This window comes from Schistocerca nitens, chromosome 12, assembly GCF_023898315.1.
Source record: "Schistocerca nitens isolate TAMUIC-IGC-003100 chromosome 12, iqSchNite1.1, whole genome shotgun sequence".
Taxonomy (NCBI): domain Eukaryota; kingdom Metazoa; phylum Arthropoda; class Insecta; order Orthoptera; family Acrididae; genus Schistocerca; species Schistocerca nitens.
Genome location: NC_064625.1, coordinates 120,624,410 through 120,644,479, shown reverse-complemented (window position 1 = coordinate 120,644,479; position 20,070 = coordinate 120,624,410). Strand labels below are relative to the sequence as shown.

Here is a 20,070-nt window from a genome sequence, read left to right as displayed (position 1 = left end):
GGCCCGAAGGACTCAGTCCCTCCAGAGGCCTTCCGCGGCCGCTTTTATTCCATCCTGGCCACGTATCAGGGCTCTGGCATTGTTTACACTGACGGCTCGATGGTTGCTGGTCGAGTTGGTTATTCGCTCACTCTAGGGGACCATTCCGAACAACGTTCCTTGGCGGCTGGCTGCAGCGTTTACACTGCTGAGCTGGTCGCCATCTTTCGAGCCCTGGAGTATATCCGCTCCTGCTCAGGTGAGTCATTCGTTATCTGTAGCGATTCCCTGAGCGGTTTACGAGCTCTCGACCAGTGTTTCCCTCGTTCTCGTCTGGTGATGGCTATCCAGGAGTCCCTGCATACTCTTGCGCGTTGCGGCTGCTCTGTGGTCTTCGTGTGGACCCCAGGCCATGTTGGGATACCTGGCAATGAGAATGTTGACCGCCTGGCGAAAGAGGCCACTAGTAAATCATCTATGGGGATTGGCCTCCCGGAGACTGATTTGCGGGCAGTCTTACGCCGTGAAGTTCTTTCGGTTTGGGACCTTGAATGGCGCAATCTGCCCCACGCCCAACAAACTCCGTCCAATCAAGGTGACGACGACTGTGTTGCGGTCGTCTGTGCGGGTCTCCCGCAAGGAGTCTGTTGTCCTCTGCTGGCTGCGCATTGGGCACACTCGGCTTACGCACGGCCACTTATTGCGCCGTGAGGACGCACCTCTATGTCGCTGCGGCTCCGTTTTATCAGTGGTCCATATTTTATTGGAGTGTCCGCTTTTAGCTGTGCTCAGGCAGTCGTTCGCACTGCCTGACACGCTCCCTGCCCTTTTAACAGATGACTCTGCTACGGCTGACTTAGTTTTATGTTTTCTTCGGGCAGGGGGTTTTTATCATTTAATCTAAGTGTTCTGTTTTATCTTATTGTTTTGTGTTGATTCTGGCCTTTGGCCTCCGGTTTTAAACTGATTTTTTAATGTGTTTTAAGTGGTTGGCTTTTCCTTTTATATTTCTATGGTCAGCCAACCACCGTCACACTCTCTGTGATTTTAGTTTGTTTTGTCTGGTCTTTGTCTCAGTTTCTCTTGTTCTGTGTCGTCTGTGCTCTATTCTGTTACTCGTTTTTATTCTCTGTGGGTGTTTTTAGTACTTGGAAAAAGGGACCGATGACCGTAGCAGTCTGGTCCCTTTAATTCCACAAACCAACCTTAGGTGGCCTCTCCAAGATATCATGGTCTCAGCAAGTGATACCACTTGTATGTGCTTAAAATAAGGTCTGAAAATGATCCACAAAATGGAGATCTGGTTGGTCCTTACAGAGTCTGTCTGCAAGATTATCCTGGTGTGAATTGTCGGAAAAGTGGCATGCAGTCCATCTCTCTTCCCATCGATTGCGACTCATTAGCTGTTTGCCGATAGGAATTTCAATCGAGAGGCTGTGCTCCAGTACTCCTGATAACTGTCTTTTCTAACTCATCCTATCACAAGAATGATCACTAAAAATGGTTTCATTTTAACAATGAAAATGTCAGGCCACTTTAGTGTCTTGGGTGACACTTAAAAGAAAAACAAAAGAAACACTGTCTGAACAGACCACGAAAGCCCAATGATACCGACCAGCTGCCACGTCATCCTCAGCCCTTAGGTGTAATCTGATGTGGATAAGGAGGTGGCATGTGGTCAGCACACTGATCCCCCGGGTAGTTTTCGTGACTGGTGTCGCTACTTCCCAATCAAGTAACTCAGTTGGTCTCGCAAGGGCTGAGTGCACCCTCCCCCCCCTCCTCTCCTTGCCAACAGCATTGGTAGACCAGGATGATGACCCATCCAAATGCTAGCTGAGCCAGACAGCACTTAACTTTGGTGATGTGACAGGAATTGGTGTTAATACTGCGGCAAACAGGTTAGATTATGTCACAAAAATATGAGGTAATTCATCACCAAAGAAACCTCTGAAGTACAACATGGATCATCAGAAACAAATGTAATGTCTGAGTGACCTTCAAAAGGTTCCAGATGTGTGACTAGATTATTTTTAGAATAACCATTGTTTGTATCCATTCCTCGTAAACAAATGTCTACCTTAAATCACTGCTAGCATTGTTGTCACTCACCAACACAAGCAGAGGTTTCCAATGTTTATTTGATGTAGAGGGCCCAAACTCACTGCCACTGCCACTAGTATTATCACAATTGTCATTCTCTTTATCACTTTGTTATATCCAATAACAAATCTGCATATAAATCATGAATCATTTCATCATCGCACAAAGCACATTGTCAATGGTGTGCCAATCTTGGGTGTCGACTTCTGTCTCGTGTATACTTGCAGCTATCATGATCGTACAAGTGATCAAATATACTGGCACTAACGTATACACTTTTACCACTACTGCGCGCCTTGCCAGCAAATAGTTCAGACTTTACCCAACAGAGAGTAGAACAGGCCATAAATGATATCCATGCAGGAAAATGGAGATTTCCGTTCCCTGTCATCCACCGCTGGCTACTGTAATATGGAGATCTCCAGGACCTGTCGTCAGTTTAACTAAATGGGTTTCACACACTGACATAAGGACAATACTCAGCTTGGCTGGTGGTCTGTCCACCATTCTGACTGACAAAGGCAACTTTGTAAATTTAGTGACGTGTCAGGTCTCCTGCCTAAAGTGTTAGGTAGAGAAAGTCGGTGATCTTTGAGTGGATGGCATTTCCCTCTTTTTTTTTTTTTTTTTTTTTTTTTTTAAGTAGTCAGCCATTCATTTAACAGGCAGTATGTTATGAAAATTTTTTTCCAAGTGACTGGAGGAATTTAATATGTAAAGAGCACATCTTTGTGAAGACAGGGCTAGACATTCTGAAGAAACCTGCTAATGAGTGTTCCTGGGGAATTGTCACAACAATTCCACTTGTGAGAACAGACATGAGCCAAACCAAGAGCTGTGTATGTTGATATCGAGTAGAGTGCTGATAACTGTGCTGTGGGGTAATCATCATCACCACCATGATTATTGTAGTAGTCGTCGTCGTCGTCGTCGTCGTCTTCATCATCATCATCATCATCATCATCATCATCATCATCATCATCTCCACCACTGCCACGTAAGATGGGACAGTAAGTCAAGTATGCCATCTATCCACATACTGTGTAAACTATATTCTGTGTACTTTCATGTTTTAATTGCTCATATTGTATATTTGTGAGGAGGTAAAGTTAGGCGAGTGTGAGGAAACCTTGTAAAAACCATTGAGACTGAACAGTGTACAAGATTAATGGTCATTAACAAAATATAGATAATCAGTACAGATGTGCTTTATCATATGTTGAACTACATAAACAGGTCTCCCAATTACAAAACTAACAGAAGTCAAACGTATTTAGAGTAAACCAATCTTAAGTAAGTGTCCAAATAGCTTGAATTATGCTTTCATGAAACCTTGTTATAAATTACAATTGACAGCGAGACATGCCCTGCAAATATTTGGGTTAGTGAACAATGTGACCCACTAGTATATGAGGGACTGGTGATAGCTCCTTGACTTTATAAAGAAATAAAATGCTGTTATGGTTTTGAAAAAAAATATTTGTGCAACATTGTCTCCCTCGAGCTTAGCACATTTATGATATCTTTGTTCCAGATTCTTTAACTCATCTAAAAATAGAAATTTCGATTGTGCTGCACACTAGACACCCACAGCCTTTGTAGCTTCCTCGTTGTTCAGGAATTGTCTTCTCTTGAGGTTTTTCTTGAGGGTTTGGAACAGATAATAGTTTGAGGGGGGCCATATGGTGTAGATACATGATGATTTCAGACTGAAGATCTGCCAATTGTTGCTGTGTGATGGCTGCCTTGTGAGGAGGAGTGTATCTTACAGAAACAAGATTCCTTTTCTCAGCTTTCCTTGATGTTTGGAGGCCACTTGTTGCTTTAGTTTGTCGAGAAGTTCAAGTTAGTACATTGTCGTGATGGCGTTACCATGTTGTAAGTAGTCAATTATTTTGATTCCATCTTTATCCTGTAAGATTTATACCAGCAACTTGTCTGCTTATCTGTCTGTTTCATGTGTGTACATTCATATTTCATTCATAATGACAAGACAGTCCAAAAATCCCACAGCATCTCAAGGAAATTGGACCAAAATGGACTGTGAAGCCACCAGTCATTTATGCTTTTGGTCTGCATTCAGACATTTGGGAACCCATTTGGCTGAGAGCTTTCTCATGTCCAAAATCTCATGAATAATATGACCCACATGTTCTCCGGATATACCCACTGTCTCCGCAACCTTTCCAGCAGGTATCCTCCAGTCATCTAGGATCATGGAATGAACCGCATCTGCAGTTTTCAGAACTGTGACTTGAGTTGACCTTTCAGGATGCTCTTTTTCTACTGTGCTGAAATGCCCTGTTTTAAATACAGCAACCCAATTCTTCACAGTGGAGTAGGAAGTGCAGTTACCACAAAAACCAATGTTACTGCTATGCAGGTACTATCACATATAGCGTACAGAACAACATTTAATGCCAAAACATCAGAATTAATCTACATCAGTTTTAATTAGGAGAACCCAAGGACTCATCAGCACCCCCTCATATTCTTTGTGGTTTAATGGCACCAGTGATGTTTTTGTTGTTGGTTTGTATACTACTGTCCATTAAAATTGCTACACCAAGAAGAAATGCAGATGATAAACATGTATTCGTTGGACAAATATATTATACTAGAACTGACATTTTGTGTGCATACATCCTTAGAAACCAGTGCCCAGAACAACCACCTCTGGCCGTAATAACGGCCTTGATACACCTGGGCATTGAGTCAAACAGAGCTTGGATGGTGTGTACAGGTACAGCTGCCAATGCAGCTTCAACACGATACCACAGTTCATCAAGAGTAGTGACTGGCATATTGTGACGAGCCAGTTGCTCGGCCACCATTAACCAGACGTTTTCAGTTGGTGAGAGATCTGGAGAATGTGCTGGCCATGGTAGCAGTCGAACATTTTCTGTATCCAGAAAGGCCCGTACAGGACCTGCAACATGTGGTTGTGCATTATCCTGCTGAAATGTACGGTTTCACAGGGATCGAATGAAGGGTAGAGCCACGGGTCGTAACACATCTGAAATGTAACGTCCACAGTTCAAAGTGCCGTCAATGCGAACAAGAGGTGACCGAGACGTGTAACCAATGGCACCCCATACCATCACGCTGGGTGATACGCCAGTATGGCGATGACGAATACATGCTTCCAATGTGCGTTCACTGCGATGTCACCAAACACAGATGCGACCATCACAATGCTGTAAACAGAACCTGGATTCATCCGAAAAAATGACGTTTTGCCATTCGTGCACCCAGGTTCGTCATTGAGTACACCATCGCAGACGCTCCTGTCTGTGATGCAGCGTTAAGGGTAACCACAGCCACGGTCTCTGAGCTGATAGTCCGTGCTGCTGCAAACATCGTCGAACTGTTCGTGCAGATGGTTGTTGTCTTGCAAACATCCCCATCTGTTGACTCAGGGATCGAGACGTGGCTGCACGATCCGTTACAGCCGTGCATATAAGATGGCTGTCATCTCGACTGCTAGTGATACGAGACCATTGGGATTCAGCACGGCGTTCCGTATTACTCTCCTGAACCCACCGATTCCATATTCTGCTAACAGTCATTGGATCTCGACCAACGCGAGCAGCAATGTCGCCATACGATAAACCGCAATCGCGATAGGCTACAATCTGACCTTTATCAAAGTCGGAAATGTGATGGTATGCATTTCTCCTCCTTACGCGAGGCATCACAACAACATCACACCAGGCAACGCTGGTCAACTGCTGTTTGTGTATGAGAAATCGGTCAGAAACTTTCCTCATGTCAGCACGTTGTAGATGTCGCCACCGGCGCCAACCTTGTGTGAATGCTCTGAACAGCTAATCATTTGCATATCACAGCATCTTCTTCCTGCCGGTTAAATTTCGCGTCTGTTGCACGTCATCTTCGTGGTGTAGCAATTTTAATGGCCAGTAGTGTATTTGATTTGCATGTGTGTTGGTTTTGCATATAATGGTGCATGAAGTTTGTTTAGATTTTTTGTCATTACAGACCTCATGCCCAGTATGCCTGTTGTTGAATTGTGTTTATATATAGCTCGAATGGCCAAACATATATGAAATCAAGTTTCAATTTTTGTGAATTGTTTTTACTTATAAGCTTTTTCTCTGTGTGTGTTTTTTTTTAGAATGTACTGTTCTGTTGGTTTATCAATTTTTACTTCTGTGGCATTTGTGTGATGTAGGTGGCATCATCCATTGGACATTTTTTTAGGTTGATGATGTCATAGGCCTATTGGTGTGATGCTTTGTTTATTGTCTCAAATATTTTGTTTGTACTTGCTGTATGCAATTAGTTAAATAAAAATGTCCCTATGAGATGGAAGATTTCTGTGACAGAGTGCCATAAATACGTGTATTAAGTGGCCTTTATATCTTAATTCTAATGTTTATTGTAGCATTGTAATTTTATAAGTATTGGTGTCAATTTCATTGAATACTGGATGACGACTGAACTATTTCATTTTGTTGTGTGGAAGTTTATTGTAGATTGGAACTAATTTTGTTGTCAAGAAGGAATTAAACTCAATTGCACATTTATAAAATATATCTGTGTGACACATTACAACAAAACCGTATACACAAAAGCAGTTGAAGTTGAACTTTTCTGCCAGATTAAGTCTGTGTCTTATACCAGATCTGTAACCTTGCCAGTCCCGTAGCTTTAGACAAGATTCCAGGCTTGAGTACCAGTCTGGGACACAGTTTTAATTTACCAGAAAGTAAACACTTTGATGTAGAGTGAAAAATTCTCTTTAAGGAGTCCAAGTTGTGAATAGTCTTCATGCAACCGTCAAAATGACTCTGAGCACTATGGGACTTAACTTCTGAGGTCATTGGTCCCCTAGAACTTAGAACTACTTAAACCTATCTAACCTAAGGACATCACACACATCCATGCCCAAGGCAGGATTTGAACCTGTGACAGTAGCGGTCGCGCGGTTCCAGACTAGAACCGCTCGGCCACTGCAGCCGGCCATGCGACCCTCACACTGACATATTTGTGGTTGAACGTTACTTATATATCAGCATTAGCTAAATCTGAAGACAGTGTCTAAAAGACCAAAGAAAGTGTGAACAAGTTTTTTTCAGAAAGACAAAACATGAAAGTAAGCAAGAATAAAAGTGAAATCCTTGTATGTACTAAAGTTGCAATAAAAAGAAACCTATGTCTGATGGGAGACAATCTGAAGGAAATCACCAGCTTTAAGTACCCAGGTAGTAGAACAACGTAGGAGGATATATCGTGCCAATGCTTGGAGCATTGCCCTATATGGCTCAGAGATGCAGACAGCTGAGGAGCCAGAATGGAAAAGACTGCAGGCTTTTGAGGCGCAGTGTTTGAAAAGTCCTAAAGATTTCATGGACAGAGAGAATTGCCCTTGGATTCTTTAACAGTGTAGGAGGGGAAATATCATTGTAGAGTACTATAAAGGAAAGAGGAGGCTGATAAGTTAGACACCTAGATCCATTCTTTGTAAACTTAATAGAAGGAAAAATACTTGGGAAGAGTGGGCAAGGAAAACAAGACTTTGATATTTTGAACAGATTAAAACAAGACCTGAAACTGTCAACGTATTTGGAACTGAAGAGACTTGCAGAAGAGAGAGAAAAATGAAGAAGAAAATTACTGCCAACCAATCAACAAGCAGAGCACAAAAGTAGAAGAAGAATGACTGTATTAATTTACAATAAAGTTTGCTCATGGTTGCAGTCCTTGTAGCCATTGTTTACAAAGGCAAAAGTTAAAAAAAGTATCTGTCATTCTGCAGACTAAAATAGTGATTAAACATCAATGTACTTTGCGAGCTGTATAAAAGAAAACGTATTTTGTACAGTTTATAATTCCTCCATGTTTGTGTGTGTTTTAAAAGTAATTGAAGTAGACTCTTAATGGCATTTGCTCCTGCTCCACAGATAATTGCAGATGGAAACAGCCCAGTAGCTGCCAAGTGTGGGTGCCTGGCAGCCATTGCAGCTATTCTGAAGCACGGGAAGCGGGAAGACCTGCTGCCACACGCCCCCGACTTGTTGCGCTTCCTGCTCGGCATCAACTACCGGAATGACTCAGAAATTGTACGGCGGTATGCTGTCAAGATTATGCAGAGGATAGGTGAGTGGTGTCTGTCTGTCATTCTTTTCATGTGCGAATCATTTTTATCCATTTGTCAGTTAAATTTATCAGTATTACATTAAATTGAGAATGGGTACGTAGGACTGATGAGCCATATTTTAAATACATGGCATGCAGTGGTCATCCTCCTAACCACAGAAACATCCTTATTAAATCATATGACTTTCCCAACCGACATCCATACTGCAAGTTCTTATCACGGTAGTCATTGCCACTGTAACGTTTGCGTAAATGTGATGTGTGTAGTTTGCCACTGGTGGCAATATCACTAGAGGCTCTTTACTCTTGTTACCGACTGGTCTGCAATATGTGCTTATTTTAGTTTATAAAAAAGTGTGCAATATAAATACAATTTAGAAGAGCAGCCTGTGACTACTGAAAGTATTAAGTACATCTGTGTGTACATAATGCAATACTTAACCCTCTCATATGTCATGTCCTCAAATGAGGATACACAATTTTTACCCCATTTGTGTCATATTTTAAATCTGATGTGGTTGTAAGATCGCAAATTCCTTAAATGAGGACAAATAATAGTTTCAAGTATGTCTACAGTGTAAATTTTTGGCCTGTGGGAAGCCAAATTGTGTTGAATCCTGCCTAATTGTCAACTATGGGGAGTCTAGGAAACCTGCATTCTTGGATCGCTAGACAACATTCAAATAAATCGTATTGATGAGTTTTTCTTACAATAAGATAAATGACAATACTTAATTCTGAGAATTACGTAGATGAGTAGCAAGCAAAGGGCAACAGACAAAACAAGTAATGTTCTTCAGTATAACAATTCCAAGTTTGAGCTACATATAATGTACAAGCAAAGTAACGAGTGTTGACCCTTCTGTCCTAGTTGCTAGTCTTGACGCTGCTGTAAAACAGGTTGTGGCCAGTCGGGCGTGGTGCTTATGTTCTCTTTGCATAGAGGCCGCTGCTGTTGCATTTTCGTTCTGGAGAGGGGTTGGTCAGTGTGCAGTTGGTTGACACCTTCACAACCATCTCTGCTCTCTCATTCCCGACTGGCATGCCAGCACTTGATTTTACGTCGTAACAAATTTTGTCGCTGCATTCTTGATGTAGCACTGAACATTTGTTGTGAAAGTTGTACATTGATTTGTGGATAAAGTGCTGTGTTTGAATAGGTATGTGTTGTATGATACAGTATTTTATTGTGTGTAGTACTCAGTCATTTCTGAAATTTATCTAAACCTTTAAGTTTATTTGTGTATATTCATGGAAAGAACCACAGGGTTTATGCTGGCAAAATTTTGTGTAGCATTCCCTTGGTACTAAAACTGAAAGAAAATTGGAGTAGGGGAAATAATTACAGTCCTAAGGACATGGCAGTTCTTCTGTAGCAACACCAGAAGATGATGTTATGGTCATAAGTTTGATTGACAGTTCAATTGTAACTATTGGATCATTATATGCTGGAAGAGAACTGGAAGGGATTGCTAACCAGTAAAAAAAAAAAAAAAGAGAGAGAGAGAGAGAGAGAGAGAGAGAGAGAGAGAGAGAGTTGACTTGACGGATTCTCTGCTTGCCCTTTACAATAATGATACTAGAAATCTTAGGAGGTACATGAGAATTTTCTGTGACATGCTAAATGTACCAGTGGTAACTGCCTGGACACTCTGGAAGTTGAATGAACAAGAAAAATTAGATCCATTAGCATTCAAGAGTTTCCTTTGGTAGAATGGAGACCTACAAGGGGAAAACAGAGATTACAAAAAAGGATAGAGGTTGACTTTCAGTCGAAGTTTTTGTTGAGTCGTTCAAAAAAGAGAGCCTGTCATTCCATATCCAATGAGTTAAGATTTAATGATGGATCACAATGGCCTGCTAAGTCAAGTGGTCCAAATTCTGATAGATATTACAGTCAGGACTATTGACGTAAAAAATGTTACATCTGAGATAAGTGTAGTGTTTGTGTTTCCCTGGGTGTATGAAACAGTTTCCCTCCACAAAATAAAATTCAAAACAGTGTGTACACTGACTTCATGAAGTATTTGTTATTACTAATAAAAGTTCCGTGTAAGATGTAGTAATTTTTTTCTCACTGTCCCTGCATGAGGACACCTCCATAATGGTCTACACAAGTATGTTTTGTAGCAAAGTCTATATAAGAGAGGTCTTAAAGTACCAAAAATAAATCAACATTTTTTTTTTCAACATTAACTTCATAATTTGTGTGAGAGAGGGCTAAAGTTACGTTTATTGCTGGTCACCTTTGTATCGAAGTGCCCACGTAATTACTCTAAACTGAATGAGGTGGCACATTGGTCAGCACACTGGACTCACATTTTGGAAGATGACAGTTCAAACTCGCATCTGGCCATCTTGATTAGGGTTTTCCATGATTTCCCTAAATCACTCAAGGCAAATGCTGGGATGGTTCCTTTGAAAAGGCAAAGCCAGTTTACTTTCCAGTTCTTTGGAAATAATCCGAACTTGTGCTCCAGTTCTAATTACCACGATGTTGGCAGCGTGTTAAACCATAACCTCCTCCTCCTTACTACTATAATATTTTATAACTATGTACTACAATAGTTTGTTTATCTACTATCTTTGACCGCCTACTCTCTGTGGCAAGGAATCTGTAAGGGTGAAGCAGCAGGTGTACAGGATAGGAATGTGGCTCGGGCAACAGAGCTGGTGAGTCTGTATGGCGTACAATGATGGTGATACGAAAGTGAGGATTAGGAGGGAGTGACAGGACAGTGTACGGAAGAATAGTTAGGTTAAGGGTGAGGGTGCAGTGAGTTAGCAGCGATTGAAGCCATGAGGATTGCTGAAGCAATGGACACGTTTCAACTATACGTCCCATTTGTTCAGGTTAGGAAAGCCGATGCTGGGCGAAAGATAAAGGTGGCAGCCATTGAACTCAAGAATGTTGTGCACAGCAGCACTGGGTGGTCAACTCTATTGTTGGTCACAGTTTGGCAGTGACCACTTATTCCGATGGACACTGGTCATACCTACATAAAATACTTCCCAGAAACTGCACCAGAGCTGATACATCACATGGCTGCATTTCAGGTGACTGCTTTTGTTGTAGTGGGATGAGCCTACTCCAGTCCTGTCACAAACTTATCCTCCATATTCTTCGGCCTTTTTTTGCAGTGTATTTTCTTCTTATTGCAATCACAGGGTGATTGCTTGTTTTTAGGGTTCTGTACCTCAATCGGTAAAAGCGGAACCATTATAGGATCAATTTGCTGTCTGTGAGTGTGACTGTTCAAAACCATATAGCTCAGGAGTAGATGGATGTTTAAAGTTGTCACACTCTAAGCTCTATAGTCACTTGCTCGTGTAAATAAATCTAACATTCTAAGCTAGTGCAACCAAAAGATATGACCATTCATGTAACATATTTTGATACTCGCAAACTGAGCTATCAAAACCTACAGGCTATTTCCCGTTGGCATAATCATGAAATTTGCCAAGAAGCAAGGTTTCACACAACCAAAGGAAAAAATCTAAAAATTTTTAATTTGTTATTCTATCCCTTGAAGAAAAGTATTTTTGTCATTTGCTATCATACTGTCTGCCTGTCTGTCTATTAAGACCCCTTTTCCTCAGGAGCAGGTAGACATATGAAGTTGAAATTTATATTGCACACTAATATCTATAGTCCCTTGCTAGTGTAATAAATCTAACATTCTAAGCCAGTGCAACCAAAAGATATGACCATTTATGTAACCTATTTTGATACTCACAAACGCATTCTTCAAAACATTCCCCTTGATGTAGAACTTCAAACTAAAACATTCTTGAAAGCCTTTGAATCCCTGGAACTGACATCTTGGCAGTATCAGTGTTGATATTCTTCGATTCCTGGAATGGATGAACTGTCTACATACATAATTAAGTTTGCCCGGGACCCTCAATGCACAAGTCATACTCCAACTGCCCAATTATTTTATTTTTTTATTGACTGTTTCTGAGTACCGAAAACAACAGCAGGCATAATTCGAGAGTCAATTCCCTTTGTACAGAACAAATTTAAGATTCAATGTGAATGACTCGGGTTTCTTCGAGACATTCCTTAAGAGTCAGTCAAATGAAAATGAGACAAAAAATGTATCAAAAGTAATCACCATAAATGTTAACACTTTTATCCCACTGAGAGACAAGATGGTTAGATGGTTACTGCCCCCGTGGAAAAATATTTATGATTGTCTATATAACCATGGTTGTACTTAGTGTGGACCTCTTCATCCGAAGCAAATCGACAGCCGTGAAGGGCTTCCCAGTAAAACTTCTGCAGTGTAGCATCATTCTGTAGCAGGATGATGCCTGCCCACATGTTACCAGTTTCGTTTAATCATGCTGGAGAAGTTTCACTGGGACACCTTCACACATCCTCCATATAGTCCCAATCTCTCCCCATGCAATTTCTATATTTTTGGAGCCCTGAAGAAAGATATTTGTGGCCACCGGTTTGCTCTGGATAAAGAGGATAAAGAGGTGCATGCCTACATAGAATAATGGTTTCATACACTACCACAAACATTTTTCCATGAAGGCATTGACTGTCTTGTCTCTCAGTAGGATAAATCTATTAACAATTATGGTGATTATTCCTGAAATAATAAACACAATGACTACTCTCTCTGGCTGCCTGCACTCTGTTTGGTCTGGCCTCAGCAGCCTGAGACAGTGGTCGCACTTGCACTTGCACTTGCACGCGTGCGTGCGTGCGTGCGTGCGTGCGTGTGTGTGTTGTCTAATTCAGAACAGGGCATTGACTGTCTTGTCTCTCAGTAGGATAAATCTATTAACAATTATGGTGATTATTCCTGAAATAATAAACACAATGACTACTCTCTCTGGCTGCCTGCACTCTGTTTGGTCTGGCCTCAGCAGCCTGAGACAGTGGTCGCACTTGCACTTGCACGCGTGTGTGTGTGTGTGTGTGTGTGTGTGTGTGTGTGTGTTGTCTAATTCAGAACAGGGCCTTTTGGACAAAAGCTTACTTATTTAACAATCTTTCTGTTTTGCCTGTCTGCAATTCAACATCTCCATTGTCATTATTCAATCCTGGCTTTTCCATTGTTTGAAATAATAGACAGTTTATTTACTTTTTCCATTTGTCTCATTTCCATTAGACTGCTCCAAATACTAATTTGTGTGTCCGGTGTGAGGCTTAATATGCTGTGGCAATACTGTATTTACTCGAATCTAAGCCGCACTTTTTTCCGGTTTTTGTAATCCATAAAACCGCCTGCAGCTTTGAATCGAATGCAAAGCAAGTGGAAGTTCTGAAAAATGTTGTTAGGTGCCGCGCCACAACTAACTTCTGCCGTGGAATATATGTAGCACTACACAGGCATGCTTTGCAGGCACAAAATACTGGCACCAAAACATCTGCGACAGTAAGTAAATTAAAAAGAGAGAGAGAGAGAGAGAGAGAGAGAGAGAGTGGAAGACGAGCTTTTTTTCTCCGCCCCGAGTTTCGACCGCTGCATTTTCATATATTATCCAACGAAGTAAATACAAATTCCGTATTGTTCATCTTCAACTGTAGCAGCATTTCAATGTACTACGAAAATCTGACTGGCAAGACTGTTCGGGATGTTTGTCAACATGGCCAACTCTGCGTTCTGAATTTTTTCCTACCTGTTAGAAGAGATTGTTGCTAAATGAAACTTTTATGAATTGTGAATCACATGCAGTATTCTCTTGACCATAAGAATAATATATTTTGCCATGTATTGTTTCGTGTTTGTTGCTATCTCATTTAAATCCTGTCTGCGTAATAAATTACGAAACTAGAGTGAGACAAGAGCAAATGCGGAAGAATATACATATCATGTCACGTTTATATTCGTATTATTCTTATGCCTAATAGTGACACAGTCAGAAATGAAGCACGGCGATTGACTTGATTTTTAAATCTAAGATGACTCTAATTTATGTGCAGAATTAATGTACTAAAGGGGCGCCTGCAAAGATTTTCAAACGGAGAAAAATTTTCACTAAATTCTCGTTCAGAACATCTTCTATCATATGCAGTCCATTATTTGGTTCTTGTTGATCATTATCAAAGAAAGCAGCAGTGTAAGCAACAACAAATAGCAGTCTCTTGCTATTGTTTCGTTAATGAGGCGATTCCTTTTTTTTTTAAAAAAAGGGCGGCGGTAGTGCGCACAAAAGCAAGCCATGCTGTGAGCGGCGATAGGCCGTAAACACTCATTATCAGAATGTGACAAACAATGCATGACACATTACAGTAATGCATTTTCAACTTAGAGTGATGTAAATACCTATAACAAAGAGAACGGCACTTATCAGATCAAAGAAAAATAAGCAATCAATTCAAACCAGATGAAGCATGTGAAAAAGGAAGGGTACCCGCATAAATACAGACGGAGCGCCTGACGCATAGCAATGGCTACCGGGTAAAGCTTAACTGCTAAGCTTACGACTCGAACCAAACTACTGTAGCTGTATCGTCATTCATTCGACCTAAATTGTGTCTCATATTACAATGGACCAACTTTGCTTCGATTTGGAGCTGCGGCCTAAAGCTTTTCTCCCCCCTTGAATTTCGAGTCTCAAATTTCAGATGCGGCTTAGATTCGGGAAAAATTTTTTTCCTTGATTTCGCGTCTCATTTTTCAGGTGCGGCTTAGATTCGAGTGTGGCTTAGACTTGAGTAAATACGGTATGCTGTTTTTTCTAGACTCCAAGCCCCTTGCCTAATTACATGTGAAGATAGTGTTTACTGTTTTTTTCCCCCTCCAAGCTGCAACAAAGTGTAAAAGACTGAACAACACTTGTTAACTATATCAGGTCTGACATTCCTGAAACCCCGTGTTGCCAAGTGGCGGTACAACCGTGGCAGCCGTTCACTGGCGGCAAACCTGAGTGTGACGCGGACGACTGCCAGTGGTGACATTGGCTGCAGAACTGCCAACGGCGCCCCAGCAACTATCCCTGTCATGCCACAACACCAGCAGCCCGTGGTAGCAGCACCAGAAGATGATGATGACGATGTAGAGGTGCCGGAGGAGGTGGAGGAAGTGATCGAGGAACTGATGCAAGGGCTTAGGGACATCAACACGCAGATCAGGTAAGACTTAATTTTCACTACAGTTTTTAGGTTCTTTTCTGATTCATAAAGAGACTAGATATTCTCATTACTGAGGAGTCACCCAGGTGAATGAAGCCTATAAAATTTTGTTTAGGTTTACCTTAGTATTGCGTTGTTTTTACGGAATTGAAGATGTGGTTGTGAATCATTACTATTATCTTGAATGACTACATTCAGTCATTTCATATTGTTGTTCTTGTTGAACAAAGCATTTTGAGAGAGAACAATCTCCCTTCTTCTACCTGTACATCTACACATGTACTCCACAATCCACTGTATGGTTCATGGTGGAGAGTGCCTTGTTACATTGTTAGTGATTCCCTCTCCTGTGCCACTCATACATAGAGCAAGGGAAAAATGACTTTCTATTTACCTCCATATGAGTCCTCATTTATCTTATGTACTTAGTTTTTACATGCTCATATCACTTTGTAGTGTTACGCCTAGATATTCAGTTGATGTGACTGTGTCAAGCAGCACACTACTAATGCTGTGTATCTATGTTACATTGATTTTTATATGTGTCCATACGAGATTTTCACTAACAACATTTCCCATTTGCAAAGTGTCTATATAGTTAAGAACCGTATACCACATATTTAAAATGTGTAATGTATTAATTTTAAATAAATTGATCAAGAACTTTTTGAGAATTTTGGTAACAACTTTGAAGAGCAACTTGTCTTTTTATAGTAGTATAGGTTCGTGGTTCTTACACAAAATGTATTTTGGCGGCAGTAGAATCATTCTGCAGTCAGCTTCAAATGCAAGTTTGCTAAATTTTCTCGATAGTGTCCTCCTCAACCATACACTGCTATTCCTTCCCCTCCCCTGCCCCTCCAGATTGCTGCCTCCATTTCACGTGACAGTTCCATTGTGGTCTGAGCTACCAAAGTTGGCTGCCATGTGTGCGTGAGGTGTGCTTGCTTGTGTGAATGAATGGTATGTGTTTGTTTCTCTTTCTTTTTCTGATGACAGCTGTGGCCGAAAGCTTATGTATAAGTGTCTTTTAAATGTGCCTGTCTGCAAATTAACAAGTCATCTTTATGGTAAGTAGCAATCTGTATTTTCCTACATTGTTGATATTCCCCTCTGGAGTTTCCATTGTTTGACACCTAGATATTTAATTGATGCGACCATGTGAAGCAGCACGCTACTCGAATATCACGAGATTGTTTTTCCTGCTCGTCTGCATTAACTTTCATTTATCTACATACATAATTTGAACTAGAAGTTTTGTCTAAGTTGTTCTGTGTCTTCCTACAGTCACTCGTACACCCCAGCATCGTCAGCAGATCGCTGCTCACCATGTCTGTCAGATCATTTGTGTGTATAGAGAATAAGAATGGTTCTATCACACTTCCCAGGGGTACTCCTGATGATATCCTTGCCTTTGAATATGCAGGCCTATACCATTTTCTTTGGCACTTCAGTGTATATTCCAAGTACTTGCGTATAGTTGTGAACTTATTTTTGTGTTAGGAACCAGTGATAAAAATATAATAGAGGGAAACATTCCACGTGGGAAAAATATATCTAAAAACAAAGATGATGTGACTTACCAAACGAAAGCGCTGGCAGGTCGATAGACACACAAACAAACACAAACATACACACAAAATTCAAGCTTTCGCAACAAACTGTTGCCTCATCAGGAAAGAGGGAAAGAGAGGGAAAGACGAAAGGATGTGGGTTTTAAGGGAGAGGGTAAGGAGTCATTCCAATCCCGGGAGCGGAAACACTTACCTTAGGGATACACTCGCACACACACACACATATCCATCCACACATATACAGACACAAGCAGACATATTTAAAGACAAAGAGTTTGGGCAGAGATGTCAGTCGAGGCGGAAGTGCAGAGGCAAAGACGTTGTTGAATGACAGGTGAGGTATGAGTGGCGGCAACTTGAAATTAGCGGAGATTGAGGCCTGGTGGGTAACGGGAAGAGAGGATATATTGAAGAGCAAGTTCCCAGGTTGGTGTTGGTGGGAAGTATCCAGATAACCCGGACGGTGTAACACTGTGCCAAGATGTGCTGGCCGTGCACCAAGGCATGTTTAGCCACAGGGTGATCCTCATTACCAACAATCACTGTCTGCCTGTGTCCATTCATGCGAATGGACAGTTTGTTGCTGGTCATTCCCACATAGAATGCATCACAGTGTAGGCAGGTCAGTTGGTAAATCACGTGGGTGCTTTCACACGTGGCTCTGCCTTTGATCGGAATGACTCCTTACCCTCTCCCTTACAACCCACATCCTTTCGTCTTTCCCTCTCCTTCCCCTCTTTCCTGATGAGGCAACAGTTTGTTGCGAAAGCTTGAGTTTTGTGTGTATGTTTGTGTTTGTTTGTGTGTCTATCGACCTGCCAGCGCTTTCGTTTGGTAAGTCACATCATCTTTGTTTTTAGAACTAGTGATAAAGTTTGTTATTGTTTGTGAAGGTCAACAAAGACCATTTGTGTTGAACTCATTGTGTGTTTAAATGTAGAGGATGAACTACATGCTCATGTGGTTCTTTTGGAAGTGTTCCAAGTCCAGGACACTTCATATTCAACCTCTGTAGAAGCACTATTTTTGTCAACTGCAATGAACACACTCCCTATTAGGTCATCTAATCCGTCTTCCCAATATATGTTCTATGACTTTCAAAATGTTTCAGAGCTTTCTGCTTCGAGTATCAGCCAGTTCTGGGTACCAAAATAATTCGAGCATAAGAAATTTCCTGGAGGGCAGTAAATTCAGAAACTTCATTATGAATACTTCAACAGTTTACTGATAAAATTTTGCCAGTTGAGCACAGTCTGATTTTGCTATCTGTGTGTTGACTGGCGAGTGTTTTCATCTTCGCTACTTTGAAACATAATTCTTCTAATGAACAATTGCTCATAACTTTTGTAGCTCTTAAGGTATGCATTTTCGACCCTCTGTTTACTGTGACATTTTTGCTTCTAATATCGTTTACTTTCAAATGTATGCATTTATGCCATTAATTATGGTATACCATGTATATGCTTGCACTTGCATGGTGACTATCACAAAAAGTTCTGTTGTCATCTTTGTGAAACTGGGTTAGCTAATACTTAAGAAGTCATGGGATGTGAATCTGCTGTGATGTCTATGAGTGTGGACATGTAGACTCATTTATATGGTCTTGTGTGGGAGATAATGGACCAAGTAGGTGACTTGTCTGGAAAGCCTGAAAAGTTGGGCATTCTCAGAGAAATTGAATTTACAAAATAAATAAATAAATAAATAAATAAATAATTGAGGAAATCTTAGAGAATTTTGGGAAGTTATGAGGGGAGGTAAAAAGTTTATTGACAGAAGGGAACATACTTAGTCATTTTGATAGAAATCACTCTGAGACTGGTCCAGAAATAATCGATTGTGGACTCATGTAAGGAATGTGAAGAAGTGTATTGAGTTGTTGCCATATTTTTTGTCTAGTGTTCCTCTTTTTGGTTAGTAGGGAGGATGACATTGGTAATATAACTGTGTTTCAAAGTATTACAGTTGGATATTATTTCTCTACCAACAAAAAAATGAGTCAGTTTTGTTTATATCTCATTTTCAGTCCTAGCTGAACTTGGAATAATCATTATTCATGACATGACAATTCTAAAACTAGTGAAGTTAAACTTACTCCTAAAAACAACAAAAAAAATGGTTCAGGGAAATTTTGAATTTGAATGTGGAAGATCCTAGAAATATCGGAGAAATCTTTTGATGATGTAAAAGTTTCCATCCTGTGGACAGAGAGCTTTTGAAAAGCAGCATGTTGTGTGAAGAGGAATAAAAAGCACTGTGCCTACTGTCATTAAATATAGAGAGAAATCAGAATTTTCAATGACAGTTACACCACAAAATTGTGAAGGTTCTGTGTATCTAGCAATTTTTGTTTGACTGGCATGTGTGCAGAAGGCCGTAGCTTGGCTCCTGCTAAGGTGCTCTAATGACACTACCATCATCTTCCTGCAAACAACATGATCACTTGTCTTCAACTTTCAAACGAGGTCAACGTACAGATTGTCACACTGTGGACAATGGCAGCTGCTACTTGCCACCAGTAACAAACAGCCATCATCTGACACTGTCAAACAGATGCCTCTTGGAAATTTTGTGGAATACATAAGACAGTTATCTGGTGACAGATTGGAGAGCCATATATTGAAAATTATTTAATAGGAAGTTAAGAAATTAAAAGCAGGTTTTTGTATCTGCGGGGTCGTGACGACGACGCAAAATCCTCCAGTTGGCACAAATGTAATTAATATAGCCGGTGATGGCTCGATTACAGAAGCTGCAGATTTGGATCCTGTAAGAGGAAAACAAACTTGTCGGGTGGGTCAACCTGTGGGGGCACAGTGTGTCGTAACCCTGCACAGAGAAAGGCACAAAATGTGACTGGCACAAATGACTGACAGCTGGCATGGAGCACGGTGTAATGCAAAGGCATGGTCAAAGTTGATCAGTTTCAGCATATGAACTGACTGGTCCGGCTGATTGTCCCTGGAAATTAAACTGCAGGGTCAGCAGCTCTGCCCATACGACACTTTGTGTGTGCCATCTGTTACATTTTGCTGCACTATGCTGCCATGAGACCTTCACCAACTCATTTATCGATGTCTGCTGTGAGGGTTACTAAACAGGTGAACAAGGAAAGGTTAAGAACTGTGCCTGTGAGCCCATCACTGAACTCATGTCTCTTTTTCCATCTTTTGATATAGTTAGCAGTACTCTTATATT

General features: G+C 40.9%; 1 protein-coding gene across 1 annotated transcript in view; it reads left to right on the top strand.

Moving 5' to 3' along the window:
- Nucleotides 1–20,070, top strand: part of LOC126215339 (tubulin-specific chaperone D) — a 196,441-nt gene that overhangs the window by 34,047 nt on the left and 142,324 nt on the right. Inside the window, exons 4-5 of the mRNA XM_049942023.1 lie at nucleotides 8,007–8,202; nucleotides 15,019–15,298. Coding sequence (XP_049797980.1) covers nucleotides 8,007–8,202; nucleotides 15,019–15,298 — 476 coding nt within the window. The remainder of the gene's footprint in view (nucleotides 1–8,006; nucleotides 8,203–15,018; nucleotides 15,299–20,070) is intronic.